General features: G+C 37.5%; 2 protein-coding genes across 9 annotated transcripts in view; one reads left to right on the forward strand and one right to left on the reverse strand.

The window, feature by feature from the left end:
• The window catches only part of MBD5 (methyl-CpG binding domain protein 5), a 491,337-nt gene that overhangs the window by 284,661 nt on the left and 187,753 nt on the right, over positions 1-18,923 (forward strand). The gene's annotated exons all lie outside the window — the stretch shown is intronic.
• Positions 2,165-3,284, reverse strand: LOC138990230 (prothymosin alpha-like). Its single transcript, XM_070380728.1, has one exon. It carries the CDS (start codon positions 3,102-3,104, stop codon positions 2,769-2,771), a length of 336 nt encoding a protein of 111 aa, XP_070236829.1. The 5' UTR covers positions 3,105-3,284; the 3' UTR covers positions 2,165-2,768.

Genomic DNA, 18,923 nt, shown 5'->3' on the forward strand with positions numbered 1-18,923 from the left:
TCCATTTTCTCTATTTCATTTTAACTGGTCTAACTGGCTTTATGTGTGACTTGAGTAGTATTCAAATATCACTTTCATTAACTTCATGAAATTCTGCATTTCCCATTATTGACTTTGAGTTAATTTGAATTACATTATGTATAGCCATAAACAGCATCCTGAAGAACATAAGCATTTACATCATCCAGTGATTAAGGAAAGACTGATCAGCAGAACTTCGGTCACTATGGGTAATGACAGCTCTTTTTCTTTTTTTTTTTTTTTTTTTACAGTTTTTAAAATTTTTTTTTAATTGGATGATAATTGCTTTACAATGTGGTGTAGGTTTCTGCCGTACAAGAACAACACATATGTCCCCTCCGTCTTGAACCTCCCTTCCACATCCCACCCCTCTAGGTTGTCACAGACACTGGGTTGAGCTCTCTGTGCTATACAGCAACTTCCCATTACCTATCTGTTTTACATATGGTAATATATAGGTTTCAGTGCTACTGTCTCAATCCGTCCCACCCTTCCCTTGCCCCGGGTGGTCCTCAGTCTGTTCGCTATATCTGCATCTCTGTGCCTGCCCTGCAAATTGGTTCATCAGTACCATTTTCCTAAATTCCATATACATGCATTAATACGCTGTATTTGTTTTCTTCTTTCTGAGTTACTTCACTTGGACAGGCTTTAGAGTTGAGCTGGGAAGAATATTTGAGTAGGCCACAGTCAGTGAGTGATGAATGCAGTTAGAATTTTATGATGTGAGAACTTTGGCTTGAGTGATGAATATTCAGGTAATGAGGACTCTGTTTTGTCCTTAGTGTTCTGGATAAGGAACTGTGGCTTTCTGGGTGGCAAATTCTAAATTTTTCAAGTTTAATGTAAAACTTCCTATCTGACATAAAGTCATCAACTATATATTTATTCAAGTACCATAAAAATGTATGTGTGACCAAGGAAACCAGAATTGAAAGAGACATACGTACCCTAATGTTCATCGCAGCACCGTTTACAATAGCTGGGACATGGAAGCAACCTAGATGTCCATCAGCAGATGAAAGGATAAGAAAGCTGTGGTACATATACACAATGGAATATTACTCAGCTATTAAAAAGAATGCATTTGAATCGGTTCTAATGAGGTGGCTGAAACTGGAGCCTATTATACAACTGAAGTAAGTCAGAAAGAAAAACACCAATACAGTATACTAACGCATATATATGGAATTTAGAAAGATGGTAAAATGACCCTATGTGTGAGACAGCAAAAGAGACACAGATGTAAAGAACAGACTTTTGGACTCTGTAGGAGAAGGTGAGGGTGGGGTGATTTGAGAAAAGAACATTGAAACATGTATATTATCATATGTGAAATAGATCGCCAGTCCAGGTTTGATGCAGGAGACAGGGTGCTCAGAGCTGGTGCACTGGGATGACCCTGAGGGAAGGAATTTGGAGGAAGGTGGAAGGGGGATTCAGGATGGGGGACACATGTATACCCATGGCTGATTCATGTCAATATATGGCAAAAACCACTACAATATTGTAAAGTAATTCAGTTCAGTTCAGTAGCTCAGTCGTGGTGAAATCTTTGGAACCCCATGAACCGCAGCACACCAGGCCTCCCTGTCCATCACCAAATCCCAGAGTCCACCCAAACCCATGTCCATTGAGTCGGTGGTGCCATCCAACCATCTTATCCTCTGTTGTCCCCTTCTCCTCCTGTCCTCAATCTTTCCCAGCGTCAGAGTCTTTTCAAATGAGTCAGCTCTTCACATCAGGTGGCCAAATACTGGAGTTTCAGCTTCAACATCAGTCCTTCCAGTGAACACCCAGGACTGATCTCCTTTAGGATGGACTGGTTGGATCTCCTTGCAGTCCACAGGACTCTCAAGAGTCTTCTCCAACAAAACAGTTCAAAAGCATCAATTTTTCAGCGTTCAGCTTTCTTTATAGTCCAACTCTCACATCCATACATGACCACAGGAAAAACCATAGCCTTGACTAGACAGACCTTTGTTGGCAAAGTAATGTCTCTGCTTTTTATTTTTATTTTTATTTATTTATTTATTTTATTTATTTATTTTTTTAGAACAACTCAGCAAAATAAAATTCCGGTTTATTGTTGGACAACATTGTTTCACACATACACCAAACAGGCCAAAAAATAAACAGCTACTTCATAGACAAAAAAAGGAAAAAAAAGAAACCTTTTATCTTTGGCCTTTTTAACCATCTCATACAAACCAACTACTTATAGTACAGCTAAGTACATACACAAAAAAAGTTACTGGAATGCTCGGAATAAGATTGGGTTTTTTTTGTTGTTGTTTTTGCTTTTTTTACAAGTTTTTTTTTCTCGTTTGAGATTATAATGAACATGGTCACACCACAAGTAAAGTCAGAGTAGGACAGAGAACGCTCCGAAGGCTGGTTTGGTCATCCGAGATCATTAAAAATGGCTGACCCCTAACAATATGTACAAAAATATAAAATGTAAATAAAAAATACAAACAAATTTTCCTTTTTAAAGTACTTTAAGAAAAAAAGCAGGGCCTTAGAAGTTTTGGTTCTTTTTTCCTCCCCTGTTGCAAATTCACTTTGTGGTTTTGGTTGGGTGGTGGGGAGCGCTGTCGTCTGTGGGTGGCGCTGCCCGCCAGGGGCGGGCGGGCGGGACTCTCTACTCGAAGGTGACCACGTTTATAGATTCTGAGACGGGAAGTGGAGGGTGAATAGGTCACGGCGGCCTTTTTTTTTTAGTTTAACTTTTCCTTTTTTGCTGTCTAGTCATCTTCATCAGTCTTCTGCTTCTTGGTATCCACATCGTCATCCTCGTCATCTTCAGCTGCCCGTTTGCCCGTAGCTGCCTCGGCCTCCTCATCTTCATCTCCGTCCTCTTCCTCACGGTCACCTTCCTCCTCCTCCTCCTCCTCTTCCTCCCCACCTTCCTCCTCTTCTTCGTCTACCTCGTTGTCTGCCTCCTGCTCCCCATTTTCCTCATTAGCATTCCCATTTGCAGGTGCCTCTCTCCCATTCTCCGCCTCCTCCACAACTTCCTTCTTCTCCTTTAAGTCCTTGGTGGTGATCTCGGAGCTGGTGTCCACGCCCGCGTCTGACATGATGGGGCACTCCGGTGATCCGATGCAACGGACTGAGAAGAAAAGCGGGAGTTCGAGGACTCTGGCGGTAAAGCTGCCGGAGCCCGCGGCGGCGGAGATGGCGCGCGGCGGAGGTGGCTGCAGCGATCAGGGAAGCCGGAGACGGGAACAATGCAAAGCTGGCTTTTCAGAGCAGCCAGTGGGGCTCTGCTTTTTAATATGCTGTCTAGCTTGGTCATAACTTTCCTTCCAAGGAGTAAGCATCTTTTAGTTTCATGGCTGCAATCACCATCTGCAGTGATTTTTGAGCCCCCAAAAATAAAGTTCGACACTGTTTCCCCATCTATTTCCCATGAAGTGATGGGACCAGATGCTATGATCTTAGTTTTCTGAATGTTGAGCTTTAAGCCAACTTTTTCAGTCTCCTCTTTCACTTTCATCAAGAGGCTTTTTAGTTCCTCTTCACTTTCTGCCATAAGGGTGGTGACATCTGCATATCTGAGGTTATTGGTATTTCTCCCGGCAGTCTTGATTCCAGCTTGTGCTTCGTCCAGCCCAGCGTTTCTCATGATATACTCTACATATAAGTTAAATAAGCAGGGTGACAATATACAGCCTTGACGTACTCCTTTTCCTATTTGGAGCCAGTCTGTTGTTCCATGTCCAGTTCTAACTGTTGCTTCCTGACCTGCATACAGGTTTCTCAAGAGGCAGGTCAGGTGGTCTGGTATTCCCATCTCTTTCAAAATTTTCCACAGTTTATTGTGATCCACACAGTCAAAGTCTTTGGCATAGTCAATAAAACAGAAATAGATGTTTTTCTGGAACTCTCTTGCTTTTTCGGTGATCCAGAGGATGTTGGCAATTTGATCTCTGGTTCCTCTGCCTTTTCTAAAACCAGCTTGAACATCTGAAAGTTCATGGTTCACAGATTGCTGAAGCCTGGCTTGGAGAATTTTAAGCATCACTTTACTAGCGTGTGAGATGAGTGCAATTGTGCGGTAGTTTGAGCATTCTTTGGCTTTGCCTTTCTTTGGGATTGGAATGAAAACTGACCTTTTCCAGTCCTGTGGCCACTGCTGAGTTTTCCAAATTTGCTGGCATATTGAGTGCAGGACTTTCACAGCATTGTCTTTCAGGATTTGAAATAGCTCAACTGGCATTCCATCACCTTTACTAGCTTTGTTCGTAGTGATGCTTTCTAAGGCCCACTTGACTTCACATTCCAGGATGTCTGTCTCTAGGTCAGTGATCACACCATCGTGATTATCTGCATCATGAAGATCTTCTTTGTATAGTTGTTCTTTATATTGTTGCCACATCTTTTTAATATCTTCTGCTTCTGTTAGGTCCATAGCATTTCTGTCCTTTATTGTCTCCATGTTTGCATGAAATGTTCCCTTGGTATCTCTAATTTTCTTGAAGAGATCTCTAGTCTTTCCCATTCTGTTGTTTTCCTCTATTTCTTTTCATTTATCACTTAGGAAGGCTTTCTTATCTCTTTGCCATTCTTTGGAACTCTGCATTCAAATGTGTATATCTTTCCTTTTCTCCTTTGCTTTTCGCTTCCCTTCTTTTCACAGCCATTTGTAAGGCCTCCTCAGACAGCCATTTTGCTTTTTTGCATTTCTTTTCCATGGGGATGGTCTTGATACCTGTCTCCTGTACAATGTCATGAACCTCCATCCATAGTTCATCAGGCACTCTGTCTATCACATTTAGTCCCTTAAATCTATTTTTCACTTCCACTGTATAGTCATAAGGGATTTGATTTAGGGTTAGCCTCCAATTAAAATAAATAAATTAATTTGAAAAAATGTGTGTGTGAGAATGTATAAACTTTAGACTTTGAAAAAAGATGAATAGATTTCTTCAGAGTAATGAGATGGAAATTCATTTGTATCATTGGTTAAACTGGACTGCTAGTGTTGAAACTGGTATTCATTTGGCATGAATAATATCCTTCCAGCCAAGAAAGATAATTTTTCTATGTAACAGATTTAGACAATAAAACGTAGCACCAGTTGACTCACTACTACATTATAATGAAAGTGAAATGAAATGCTAGTATCTCAGTTGTGTCTGACTCTCTGGGATCCCATGGACTATGTCCTGCCAGCATCCTCTGTCCATAGGATTCTCAGGGCAAGAATACTGAAGTTTGATGCCATTCCCTCCTTCAGGGGATCTTCCTGACCCAAGGTTCAAACCTTTGTCTCCCACATCACACAGATTCTTTACTGTCTGGACCACCAGGGAGGCCCTTACATTACAACAGATACACCAAATGTAAGTCCATTCCAAAGAAAACAAAGCCCTGATGACTACTAGATGAACTGCACATGTAGTTTACCACTCACCGCAGGGATTAATTTAGGTAGTCTGTCACAACCTAATTTGTTAGAAATGAGTCTTAAAGTAGAAATAATAAAATGAAAGAACAGTAATCTAGAAATGAGGGATATAATGGCCAAATATTATAAAACACCAAAACAGAACTTCAAGAATTCTGACATTGATTGTTCAAAGACTTTTGAATAATGTTAAGACAAAGACTTTTCTAGGTTTCCTATGTATATGGTAGGATCAGTGCAGTTCAGTTCATTTCAGTCACTCAGTCACGTCCGACTCTTTGCGACCCCATGATTCGCAGCACACCAGGCCTCCCTGTCCATCACCAGCTCCCGGAGTTCACCCAGACTCATGTCCATCGAGTCAGTGATGCCATCCAGCCATCTCATCCTCTGTCATCCCCTTCTCCTCCTGCCCCCAATCCCTCCCAGCATCAGAGGCTTTTCCAATGAGTCAACTCTTCGCTTGAGGTGGCCAAAGTACTGGAGTTTCAGCTTTAGCATCATTCCTTCCAAAGAAATCCTTGGGCTGGAAGATTAGTGATTAGCAAATACAGCTCATCTCACATTAACTGGTTTCTCTTCCCTGTGAACTCCTGGAAGTTTCATTGTCCATATTGCTTCTTTGACACATAGTTTTTTACCAACCCTGAAAAACTCTTCTGCTATATTCTGAAATGCATTTAAATCTCATATTGTTATTGAACTCCTTATGTGTTCATACTTTTCCAACCAAACTCTAAACTTCTTATAATCTATCGTACTCTTCAACTTCTACTATTATGTCTTGTTAATGGTAGACATGGCCAAAGTATTTTTTTGATTTGACTGTTACAGACCCTTTCTTTTCCAGAATAAGAAAAATTAATTTGATTTTTATTTTATGTATGGTAAAATACTCTCACGAAGCTACCCAAAGCCTTTATAGCAAATATTAACCACTACCCCATTACTAAGCTTATAAGTTCTGCTAATATGCATTCTCCTAATATGCAAGACTTTCTGAGACGATAGTGCTCATCAAGATGAGGTGACATCTTTGTGAAAGTGTGTAGAAGCAAGTATTTTCTGACACTGCTGGTGGATGTAAATTGGTACAACTCTTGGAAAGCAAATAAGGTATATATGTATACCAGAAGCCTAAAGCTATTATTATCCTTTGACCCAATTTCTTAAAATCTGTTCTAAAGAGGTGTAGAAAAGCATTATTCCAAGAAAACTGCAACATAGTTTATAATAATTAACTTTGGAGAAAACCGGAGAAACAAATAAGAGTAAATGGAAATAGGCAAATTACATTGCAATTATATGGTGTTGTTATTAATAATGTTTGCAAATAATTTGTTGAAACATGGACCTTTTTGTTTTAAAATGTATAAAATTTAGGTATAGCATTATCACTGTTTCACAAAAGAAAAACATAAGAGAAAACATCTGGAAGATGCTATGCAAAAAAATGAGCAGTTTAACAGTGATTTGGTTTTGAGTGGTAGAACTGCTTCTTTCTTATACTTATTTGTATTCTCTAATAGTCCTATAAAAATCATGCATTATTTTTGGAATGCAAAAAACAAGTTGCTTTTTTTTTAATTCTAAGAAGCAATGCTTAAATCATATGTCTTTGGGGAAAGACATACTTTTAGAAAATGAGAGCTCTGCCTTTTAGTAGTTTTTAGCAACTTCAAAATAAAAAAGGAAAACTAGAACTACTTTAAAATACTGAGGACCTGATCAAATTCACAGTCACACTACCATGACTCTTCCTCCTTCCAAATGAAAGAGGCCTCAATACAAATCAAATCATCAGTCTCCTTTGCATGCCCTAACAGGCCTTCTCTCATATATATATATAACTATATTTCAATAAAAATTGTAAAAATATTTACAATTTTTATTGAAGTATAATTGATTTACAATGTTGTGTTCGTTTCTGCTGTAATGCAAAGTGAATCAGTTATACATACAGGTCATTACAAAATATTGAGTAGAGTTCCCAGTGCTGTCCTGTAGATCCTTATAGGCCTTCTCTTGACTTACCAGAGTCTGAGCCAAACGCCTGCCCATTTCAGTGTGACAGCTCCAAACTCCTGCCCTTACTATCCATTGTTTGCTCTTCATATCCCTCTTATGAGACAAGATAAAATTGTCCCAGTAGCTTTGATCTAATTATGTGTGCTGAGTCCACCCTCATGTTTCAAGAGACTAGTGAGCTACCAAAGGAAAGCTTTGCCTCTATTTGAGACAAATTGTTCTTGATATCTTCTGTATGTTATTTAATTTCACTGACATGGGTGGCTCAAATGAAGACACAAAATTTTATTTTCTTAAACTCAACTCACATCAGAGTTCTAGTTCAGGCATTATTGTTTATAATTTGTACATACTAATATGGTTGGGCCATTAACTTCTAAAAATATATGTAAAGGCTTTACTGGCATGTAATTCATGTATCATCCAATCCTCCCAATTATATAATTTAATATTTTTTAGTATATTTAGTTTCGCACCCATCACTACAATGAATTTTAGAACATTTTCCTCACTCCAAGAAGAAATCCTTTAGTAGTAGCGCCTCAGTTACCCCCAAGTTGTGTTCCCTGCTTTGCCCCACCCTAGGCAACCAATTATCTTTTTATCTCCATAGGTTTTCCTATTCTGGCATTTCTTAAAAATGGAATCATACAATATATGGTCTTCTGTGACTGGTTTCTTTCACTAGGCACAGTATTTTTAATGTTCATCCTTTTTGTAAATTTAATACTACTTTTTTCCTTTTTATTGCCAAATAATTTTCCACTTATGGATATACTGATTTTATTTGTCCATCAGTTGGTGAACATTTAGATTGTTTCTACTTTTTAGCTATTATGAATAATGCTGCTGTGAGCATTTGTGTACAAGTGTTTGTGTGAGCATGTGTTCTTATTGCTCTTTGGTATATAACTAGGTGTAGAATTACTAGTCTTATAATATCTCTGTTTTTAATATTTGAGGAACTGTGAGGCAGTTTTCCAAACTGTCTGTACCATTTAGCAACCTACTAAGGACATATGATGCTTTCAGTTTCTTCATATCTTTGTCAGTGCTTGCTATTATCTTTTATTTTATTATAACCCATCTTAGTAGATATAAGTGGTACCTGATTGTGGTGTTGTACATTTCTCTAGTGTCAAGTGATGTTGAGAATCTTTTTGTGTCCTTATTGACCATTTGTCTATCTTCTTCAAGAAACGTCTGTTTAGATGGGTTGCCTGCTATTGAGTTGCCTTTCCTGTTATTTTAAGAGTTCTTTCTATACTCTAAATACAAGCCCATTTCTTGTAAAGCACAACCAAGTTTCAGTTTTGATCATGTACAATTTATCTATTGTTTTTCTTTATTACTTGTGATTTTAGTATAATACCTAAGATCTTGCCTAACCAAAGATCACAAAAATTTAATTTTATATTTTCTTCTAAGAGTCTTATACTTTTAGCTTATTCATTTAGGTATAAGACCTATTTTGAGTTAATTTTTTGTGTGTGGTATGAAAAATATACTCAGTGTCATTTCTTTTAATGTGAGTATCCAGTTGGCATAGCACCATTTCTTTAAAAGACCATTCTTTCTCCCATTGAATTGTTTTTAGCACCCTTCTTGAAAATCACTGAGCATAAATGTGAAGGTTTGGTTTTCAATTTTCAGTTCTGTTCAGTTTATCTATATATCTTTATTCCAATACCTTACTGTCTTAAGTAGTATAGCTTGTTGATGTTTGAAATAAGATAGTATGAGACCTCTACCTTGGCTTTTGTTTTTCTTTTCTCTAGCTATTCTGGTTCCCTTGAATTTCTGTATGAATCTTTAGTTCAGCTTGTCAATTTCTGTAAAGAGGCTAGTTGTAATTTTTGATAGGTATTAATCTAAAGACCAACTTGGGGAATACTGACATCCTAAAAATATTAAGGTTCATGTTCATCCATGAACATGAAATGTCTTTCCATTTATTTGACTTCTTTAATTTTTTAACAATATTTTATACTTTTGAAAGTATAAATTTATACTTCTTTTAGTAAATTCATTCTTAAATATTTTATTCTTTTGATATGGTTTAAATAGAATTTTTCTTAATTTCCTTTTATATTGTTCATAACTAGGGAAATATTACTCTTTCTTTGTATCTTGATCTTGCATTCTTTAAGCTTGCTGAACTTGTTTATTTCTATACTTTCTCAAGGCATTAATTTGGATTTTCTGTATATAAAATCATACCATCTGAAATACAGGTAGTTACATATTTTACCAAATCTGCATGCCTTTTATTACATTTAGTTGCCTAGTTTCCCTGGCTAGAACCTCTAGTACAATGTTAAACAAAATAGTGAGAGTGGACATCCTTTGTTTTCTTCTTGACCTAGGGGGAACGCACTCATTCTTACTTCATTAGGTATGATGTAAGCCATGGGATTTTAATATGTGTGTTGTGTGCTCAGTCGTGTCTGACACTTTGCAGCCCCATGGACTGTAGCCCGCCAGGCTCCTCTGTCCATGGAATTTTCCAGCAAGAATACTGGAATAGGTTGCCATTTCCTACTGCAGAGAATCTTCCCAACCTAGGGATTGAACCCACATCTGTTGCATCTTCTGCATTGACAGGCAGATTCTTTTCCATTAGCACATCTGGGAAGGTTGGATGTTTTAATAAATGCCTTTTGTTAGTTAAAGAAGTTCCCTTCTTATTCTAATTTGTTGAATGCTTTTATTATGAAGAGGTGTTGGATTTTGTCAAATGCCTATACTGCATCTATTGAGATGATCACATGAATTTTTGTCTGTACTCTGTTAATGTGGTATTAGATTCACTTTTGTATGTTAAACAGACCTTACATTTGTAAGATAAATTCCACATAGTCATGTGGAATGTATGACCTTTTCATATGTTGCCTTATTTGGTTTGCTACTATTTAGTTGAAGATATCTGTGTCTGTATTCATAAGAGATATTGTTCTGTAATTTTCTTTACCTGTGATGACTTTGTCTAATTTTTGTATAAGGATAATAATGGCTTCAGAGTGAATTGAGACATGTACTCTCCTCTTCTGTTTTTTAGAAGAGTTTTTGAAGAATTAGTATTGATTATGTTATAATATTTGAAAGAATTTGTCTGTGAATCCAACTGGGCCTAAGCTTATATAGGCTTTTATATATGGGAAGTTTTTGTTGTTGTTTTACAAAGCAGTTTAGTTTTAATTTCACAGAAAAATTGAGGGAAAGATACAGTGATTTCCCATGACTCCCTTTTCCTTATACATGCATGTATCTGCCATTATCAACATCCTCTACCAGAGTGGTACATTTGTAATAACTGATGAATCTACATTAACACTTGTGGGAAGTTTTTGTATTACTAATTCAGTCACTTCCCTAGTAACTCAGGCAGTAAAGAATCTGCCTGCAGTACAGAAGATGAGGAAGATTCCCAGGAGAAGGGAATGGAAACCCACTCCAATTCTCTTGCCTGGGAAATCCCATGGGCAGAGGAGCCTGGTGGACTACCATCCATAGGGTCGCAAAGAGTTGGACACAATTGAGTGACTAAGCATGTTACTTGCCATAGGTCTAGTCAGATATTCTATTCTTGAGTCATTTGTAGTAGTTTATATATTTTAGGAGTTCATGAGCTGAGCCATAGTCAGCTCCTGGTCTTGTTTTTGCTGACTGTATAGAGCTTCTCCATCTTTGGCTGCAAAGAATATAATCAGTCTGATTTCGGTGTTGACCATCTGGTGATGTCCAAGTATAGAGTCTTCTCTTGTGTTGTTGGAAGAGGGTGTTTGTTATATGCAACCTAGATAACATATTCAAAAGCAGAGACATTACTTTGCCAACAAAGGTTCGTCTAGTCAAGGCTATGGTTTTTCCAGTGGTCATGTATGGATGTGAGAGTTGGACTGTGAAGAAGGCTGAGTGCCAAAGAATTGATGCTTTTGAACTGTGGTGTTGGAGAAGACTCTTGAGAGTCCCTTGGACTGCAAAGAGATCCAACCAGTCCATTCTGAAGGAGATCAGCCCTGGGATTTCTTTGGAAGGACTGATGCTAAAGCTGAAACTCCAGTACTTTGGCCACCTCATGCGAAGAGTTGACTCATTGGAAAAGACTCTGATGCTGGAGGGATTGGCTGGATGGCATCACTGACTCGATGGACGTGAGTCTGAGTGAACTCCGGGAGTTGGTGATGGACAGGGAGGCCTGGTGTGCTGCGATTCATGGGGTCGCAAAGAGTCGGATACGACTGAGCGACTGATCTGATCTGATCTGATATATTTTAGGAGTTTGTCCATTTCATCTTAAGTTATCTAGTTTTTATTTTGTTTTGCCTTATACTCTTCTCTTTCTGCAAATCAGTGACATCTTCTCTTTCATTTCTGATACTGGCAATTTTCACCTTCTCTCTTTCCCCCCCTCCCCTTGATTAATCTAGCTAAAAGTTCATCAATTTGGTTGACCTTTTAAGAACCAAGTTGTAATTTTATTGATTTTTCTCCATTTTATTTATTTCTGTTATAATTTTAATTGTTTCCTTCCTTCAACTTTCTCTCAGTTTCTCTTATTGATACCTTAAGGTAGAAAGTTAGGTTAATGAATTGAGACCTTTCTTCTTTATTCATATAGGTGCTTTTACTTATAATTTTCCTCTAAGCACTACTTCAGATTCATCCCTTATATTTTGGTACAGTATAGCTTGTTTTCATTCATCTTAAAATATTTTCTATTATGCCTTTTATTTCTTTCTTGACCTATCGATTACTGAAGAATGTATTGTTTAGTATCAATATACTTTTCAATTTTCCAAATTTCTTTCCAGTACTGATTTTTAATTTCATACTATTTTGATTGGAGAACATACTTTGTATGATTCAATCCTTTTAAATTTACTGAGGCTTTTTAAAATTAATTTTTTTTGGAAATAAAAATAACAATTATAGACTTAGGGCCAACAGTATGAATAGATATGCTCAGCCTAACTTAAGATCACCTGTTAATATATATGACGCTTTGTAAGTCACATACAAAGAAAGGAAATAAGCAGTTCTGGGTCACAGCCAATCTTAGTTTTTTGACATGTTATTGCCTTCATCCATCCACAATGTGATTAAGCCCAAGAGGAAGCTTTCCCCTTTCTCTAAGAGAAGATGATTCTCTAATTAACCCAGGCTACACCAACCAGGATGGGACAGGCTCTCCCTCCTTTTCCAGCAGCCATTTTCTTTCCAGAGCTTCCCTGGCAAAAGTTGATCTTGGCTCTGTCCTCCGTGTAAAGTAGTCTGTCTCAAGTTCTTTAGAATTTTAAGAATTGTGAAATTAAAGTTTAAGAATTTGACTCTAAGAAGTTAAAAGAATTTGAAGAGTTCTCACTTCTCCCCACCTAGTCTATGAGTCTTCCACTCCGATTTGCCCACAAAACTAGAGTAAAAAATCTTCTAGATCTACTGCTTGATTAAGCCTTCAGACACCTACTTACAGTATATATAAAAGGCTCAGTTTTATTCCATGTTCTCAGTGATAATTTTTCTGTTTTGTTTGACAACTGATATCCAACCATTTCCTATTGTTCACCGGGGTGTTATATTTCACTCACATGCAGAGTTAACAGGTTTCTACGTCATATCATTCCAGTTTTCAAAAATGTCCAGTGGCCTGTAGAATAAACTTCAAACTGCTTAGGAAGTCTTTTATAACTTTTCCTATTTGGCCATAGTTTACTGCTCTTGCCTCATCTCTCTGATCTTTTCCCTGTGCTTTGGCTATACTGAGTCAAAAACTTGCTACTTTCTCCAGACATACCATTTACTTCACATGTTCATGCCTTTACTTTCAGATATGCTCAACCAAGTGATTGCAAAAATATCTTGATAATGATATGAGATGCTGCAGCCCCAGTCTACATGTACTGAATCAGATTCTTTATAGGTGATGAATTTTTAAAAAGCTCCTTAGTTGATCATAAAGCTGCTTAGGAACCACTGCTAGTCTCTTTTCTCTCTCTGGAGCATCTTCCCTTTCACTTGCTTTCACATTTCTTGACAAATTCTTATTTGACAGAAGAGAGAGAGAAAGAGACCCAACTAAAATATTACCTTCTCTGAAAAAAATTTGTCAATTCTGCCTCCATTCTAAATCTGATGAATATGTATTGTTGCTCTTGGCTCATTAGTATCAGAGTCCTTTTTCTGTGCTTAGAGGATTCCCTACATTCTGAGTTAGAGCTAGTTCCTACTTTAAAGACTTAAAATGCTGACCGCTTACTTTCTGAGACATATTGAGTGTGACTCCACAAACAGGACTCTGCCAGTCAAGCATACACACAGCATCTTTGAAGCAAAACCTAGAGACATTTAAAAACAGATCACAGACTGCTTTTATGGAGAAAAATAGTACTAGCAGTGGCAGCTGTTTCCAGTGTCTGGTATAACAGAAAAGTCATTCTAGTGGCAGCGTTCAGCTTGCAGCGCCCAGGCAGGAGCATTGCACACTGCTGCCTCTTTTCCTGGCAAGGTAGCCTCCAAAGCTGATTCTGCAACTTCCTAGAATTCTGTGAGATGCTTCCTATCTTTTAAGAAAATTTTCTGCTGAGATTACACTGAATTGGTTTCTACTGCTAGTAACTAAGATACAGGGACACCTAATAGAATAACCACCCCATTACTCTTCATTCTCAGGCCGACATGGCAATGAGTTATATTGTCTTATAGTTAATTGCCAGTAAAATATGGGTTAGCTCCATCAAGAGGGAAGAAAAGAGCATTTTTAGTCAGAAGACATAGTAGGAAGCCATGTCACCAGAAGGAACGTAAGAGAATACCAGGCACTGAAGGGACAGTGTATCCAGGAAATAAAGTAAACTACTTGGTGAAAGATGTCAATGGAAAGAAAGTTATTAGAGGAATTAAGTGACTGGATCATAGTAGCTGTATGAGACCATCTGAAGACATTTTTATTTTGAAGCTGAAGAATGTAAAGCTATTGAAGGTTTTTAACTGACAGATATTATGCTCAGATTTTTATTTTGAAAAAAATAATATTCGGTGGCATAAAGCATAAGTTGGAGGTAGGGAAATGCTTGATGGATTTCTCTTGGATTTGAGCTTTCTTCATAGTATTATGAGGTTCTACATTGTTCCAAGTTAATTATTGCTTTCTGGCCATGTCTTCTACTAATTCTAAAATTTTCCTTTTGGAGCAGTTTAGAGTGAAGACCTCCCTCTGTGTCAGAGAACCCTTTAAAGCTAACTAAACATGCAGAACAGGCTGAGGCAATATTTTCTCCAAATTTTTAGCTGTTTATAAATAGCTATTGCTAATAGATTTAAATTTTTATGAAGTCAATTTAACTTTGTATAGCTATACATCTTAGCTTGAATTCTTTTGATATCCAGAAATTAAAGCAGTTCTAGTTTGTTGTTGTCTTTTGGTTTTTTTAAGAATTAGGATATCCTTTCATCTCACACTTTTAAAACTAGAAATGAAAATATCCCACTAAAATATATGCTAATGTGTCTTTGTATTACTTTATATGTATTGTTACATGTAGTATGTCTATATTTCAAGAGCTATTCAAAACTAAAATTAAGTTCGAAGGTACTATTTGTGTTTTCAATTGGTCTCAGAGGGTGAAACAATGATTGCAGATGGCCAGTCAGATAATTAGAGCTGCTACTGATTTTAATAAGTATGACCTTCTGAATTTTAGCATATCCCCCAAAACATTGCAAAAGGCATTCAGTGGAAAATCAGACAGTTTACTTTTTCATTCGTTAGCGTAGTCAAAAACCTTTAAGTTTCTGAGGAATAATGTTAACCCTTCTAGAAAATCTTTCCAAGAAATATCCCATAAATTTGTCTCTAAGTCTATATGAGTCTGTTTCTGTTTCGTATATAGATTCATTTGTACTTTTTTTTTTTTGCTTAGTATGATATCACTTATCATATGATATCATTTATCATACCTAAGAGATAAATTAGGAATATGGAATTAAGAGACACAAACTACTCCATATAAAATAGATAAGAAACAATGTATAACACACGGAACTATACTCAATATCTTACAGTAACCCACAATAGAAATAATCTGAAAAAATATGTATATGTGTTTATATAACTGAATCCCTTTCCGGTATAGCTAAAACTAACACAATATGATAAATCAACTATACTTCTGTAATAATTTTTTAAAAATCAATATCCCAAACAAAACAAGGCATTTGGTGGCTAATATATGCAAAGTTGGTAGAGAGACGTCTTTAAGGCCACCCTTTGTCTTTAAGGGCTACCTTTTGAGCCAGCCTGCTCACAACAGCACTGCAGGAACTAGGAGAGGAATCAGGGGTTAAAGGTTGAGACAAAGGAGTTTTTCAGGTTCCAGACAGGTACCTTACTTATGAGGGATTTTGTTTGCTGTTGTTGACCTCATTTGTTCAAATCATTCCATGATTATTTTAAAAAACAAAAGTGTAGAATTTGTTAGAGAAAAACAAAAGTATATATTATTTGTCCACAATACATTTAAGGCAATATTAACCTGAACTATATGAATTTTCATTTTTTGTAAGTCAAAAATGATTAAGTATAACAATTTTATGTGGTCCACCCTAATATTAATAAAAGTACCAGTGCACTGTAGCATACCATAATATATAACAAATCACTGAGTTTGCTCATTGTGGCAAGATATGTATACACTTTTCTCTACTTTATTATATAAATTTACTCTTATTAGGTACCAAAAACACTTGCTTTTTAAAGTGCATTATCAAATTTGTAAGAGACTTTTTAATGGTAATGAAGGTACAACAGGGTACAAAATGTACTGATGAACTAACCCAACCTATAATGCTTTCAAAGCCCTCATTGATCTCTGGGCTTATACTCTAGGATTCAGAGATTTTTCCAGAGTCGTCATAGAATTAGAGAACATACACTCACACTGCAGAGCTCCATAATTCCCAGAACTTCAAATCTCAGGAAAGATGAAAGTTAATACAATTAACAATTTTCTGAAAAAGTGATTATAGCAGCCAACACTTAAATAATACTTACTGTGCCAGGCTCTGTTCTAGATGTTTTATATGTTTTAACTCATTTAGTCCTACAGTGAAGTAGGTAGTACTATAGTTATTCCCATTACACAAATGAGAAAATAGAGATACAGAACAGTTAAGTAATTTGTACAGTTATACAGCAAGTAAGTGCTTGAGCCAAAATTTAAGCCTAAGAATTCTGGTACCAGATTTGGTACTTCAGTTCAGTTCAGTTCAGTTGCTCAGTCGTGTCTGACTGTTTGCGACCCCATGAATCGCAGCACGCCAGAACTCCCTGTCCATCACCAACTCCCGGAGTTCACCCAAACTCATGTGCATCAAGTCAGTGATGCCATCCAGCCACCTCATCCTCTGTCATCCTCTTCTCCTCCTGCCCCCAATCCCTCTCAGCATCAGGGTCTTTTCCAATGAGTCAACTCTTCGCATGAGGTGGCCAAAGTATTGGAGTTTAAGCTTTAGCATCAGTCCTTCCAATGAACACCCAGGACTGGTCTCCTTTAGGAAGGACTGGTTGGACCTCCTTGCAGTCCAAGGAACTCTCAAGAGTCTTCTCCAACACCACAGTTCAAAAGCATCAATTCTTCGGCTCTCAGCCTTCTTCACAGTCCAACTCTCACATCCATACATGACCACAGGAAAAACCATATCCTTGACTAGACGGACCTTTGTTGACAAAGTAATATCTCTGCTTTTGAATATGCTGTCTAGGTTGGTCATAACTTTCCTTCCAAGGAGTAAGTGTCTTTTAATTTCATGGCTGCAATCACCATCTGCAGTGATTTTGGAGCCCCCAAAAAATAAAGTCTCACGCTGTTTCCCCATCTATTTCCCATGAAGTGATGGGACCAGATGCCATGATCTTAGTTTTCTGAATGTTGAGCTTTAAGTCAACTTTTTCACTCTCCTCTTTCACTTTCGTACTTAACCAACAGTAAATGACTTCTCAATATAAAGAAGGTCTAGTATCATTGAACCAATTCTAATACATTGCAAGGACTGCAATATTAGTTGAAATACTAAGTTCCTTAATGGAGCCTGTCAAGCCTCTTTCCATTCTAGTAGTGCTATTCTGGACTGGTGCAATAGTTCTTTACCTAGGATACAGATTTCTAATCTTCTCCCCATTTCTAGGCCAGCCTGCATCCTGCTGCTAGTTTAATGTAAGTAAGTCATCACTTTAATCCTGTTACTGCCTTGCCCAAATCCCTTTTGTGACTGTCTTTCCACTGCCAGAACAAGATATAAAGGAGAGAACCCACTAGGATTTGATATGGTAGCATAGCTGGAAATAACTCCTGACAAGTTCAGTATTTCCTGGAAGTTTCCTGTTTTATCTTAAAAATTTGCACATATTTTAAATCCCACTTGGTAATACATCCATCTGTCTTTTTTTTCTTTAATTGGAGGAAAGTTGCCTTACATTGTTGTGTTGGTTTCTGCCATACAACAATGGAAATCAGCCATAATTATACATATATCCCCTCCCTCTTGAACTTCCTCCAATCCCACCTCTCTATATTACAGGGCTTCCCTGGTAATTTAGAAAGTAAAGAATTTGCCTGAAATGCATTAGACCTGGATTCAATCCCTGGGTTAGGAAGATCCCCTGGAGAAGGGGTATGGCTACCCACTCCAGTATTCTTGCTTGGAGATCCCATGGATAGAGGAGGCTGGCAGGCTACAGTCCATGGAGTTGCAAAGAGTTGGACCCGACTGAGCAACTAACACTTTCTTTCACTTTCTTTCTTGAACTACTTTATAATGTTGTATTGGTTTCTGACATACAACAACACAAACCAGCCATTGTTTTTGTTCATTTGCTCATTTGTGTCTGACTCTTTGCAACCCCATGGACTGCAGCATGTTAGGCTTCCCTGTCCTTCACCATCTATCCGAGCTTGCTCAAATTCGTGTCCATCAAGTGTTGATGCCATCCAACCACCTCATCCTCTGTCATCCCCTTCTCCTCCTGCCTTCAATCTTTCCCAGCATCTGGGTCTTTTCTAATGAGTCAGTTCTTTGTATCAGGTGGCCAAACTGTTGGAGCTTCAGCTTGAGCATCAGTCCTTCCAATGAATATTGAGGACTTATTTCCTTTACAATGGACTGGTTGGACCTCCTTGCAGTCCAAGGGACTCTCAAGAGTCTTCTCCAACACCACAGTTCAAAATCATCCATTCTTTGACGCTTAGCCTTCTTTATGGTCTTAACTATGACGTCCATACATGACTACTGGAAAACCATAGCCTTGACTAGACAGGCTTGTCCACAAAGTAGTATCTGCTTTTTCATATGCTGTCTAGGTTGATCATAACTTTTCTTCCAAGGAGAAGCATCTTTTAATTTCATGGCTTTAGTCACCATCTGCAGTGATTTTGGAGCAAGTCTGTCACTGTTCCCATTGTTT

The sequence above is a fragment of the Bos mutus genome, chromosome 2 (genome assembly GCF_027580195.1).
Source record: "Bos mutus isolate GX-2022 chromosome 2, NWIPB_WYAK_1.1, whole genome shotgun sequence".
In the NCBI taxonomy this organism is placed as follows: Eukaryota; Metazoa; Chordata; class Mammalia; order Artiodactyla; family Bovidae; genus Bos; species Bos mutus.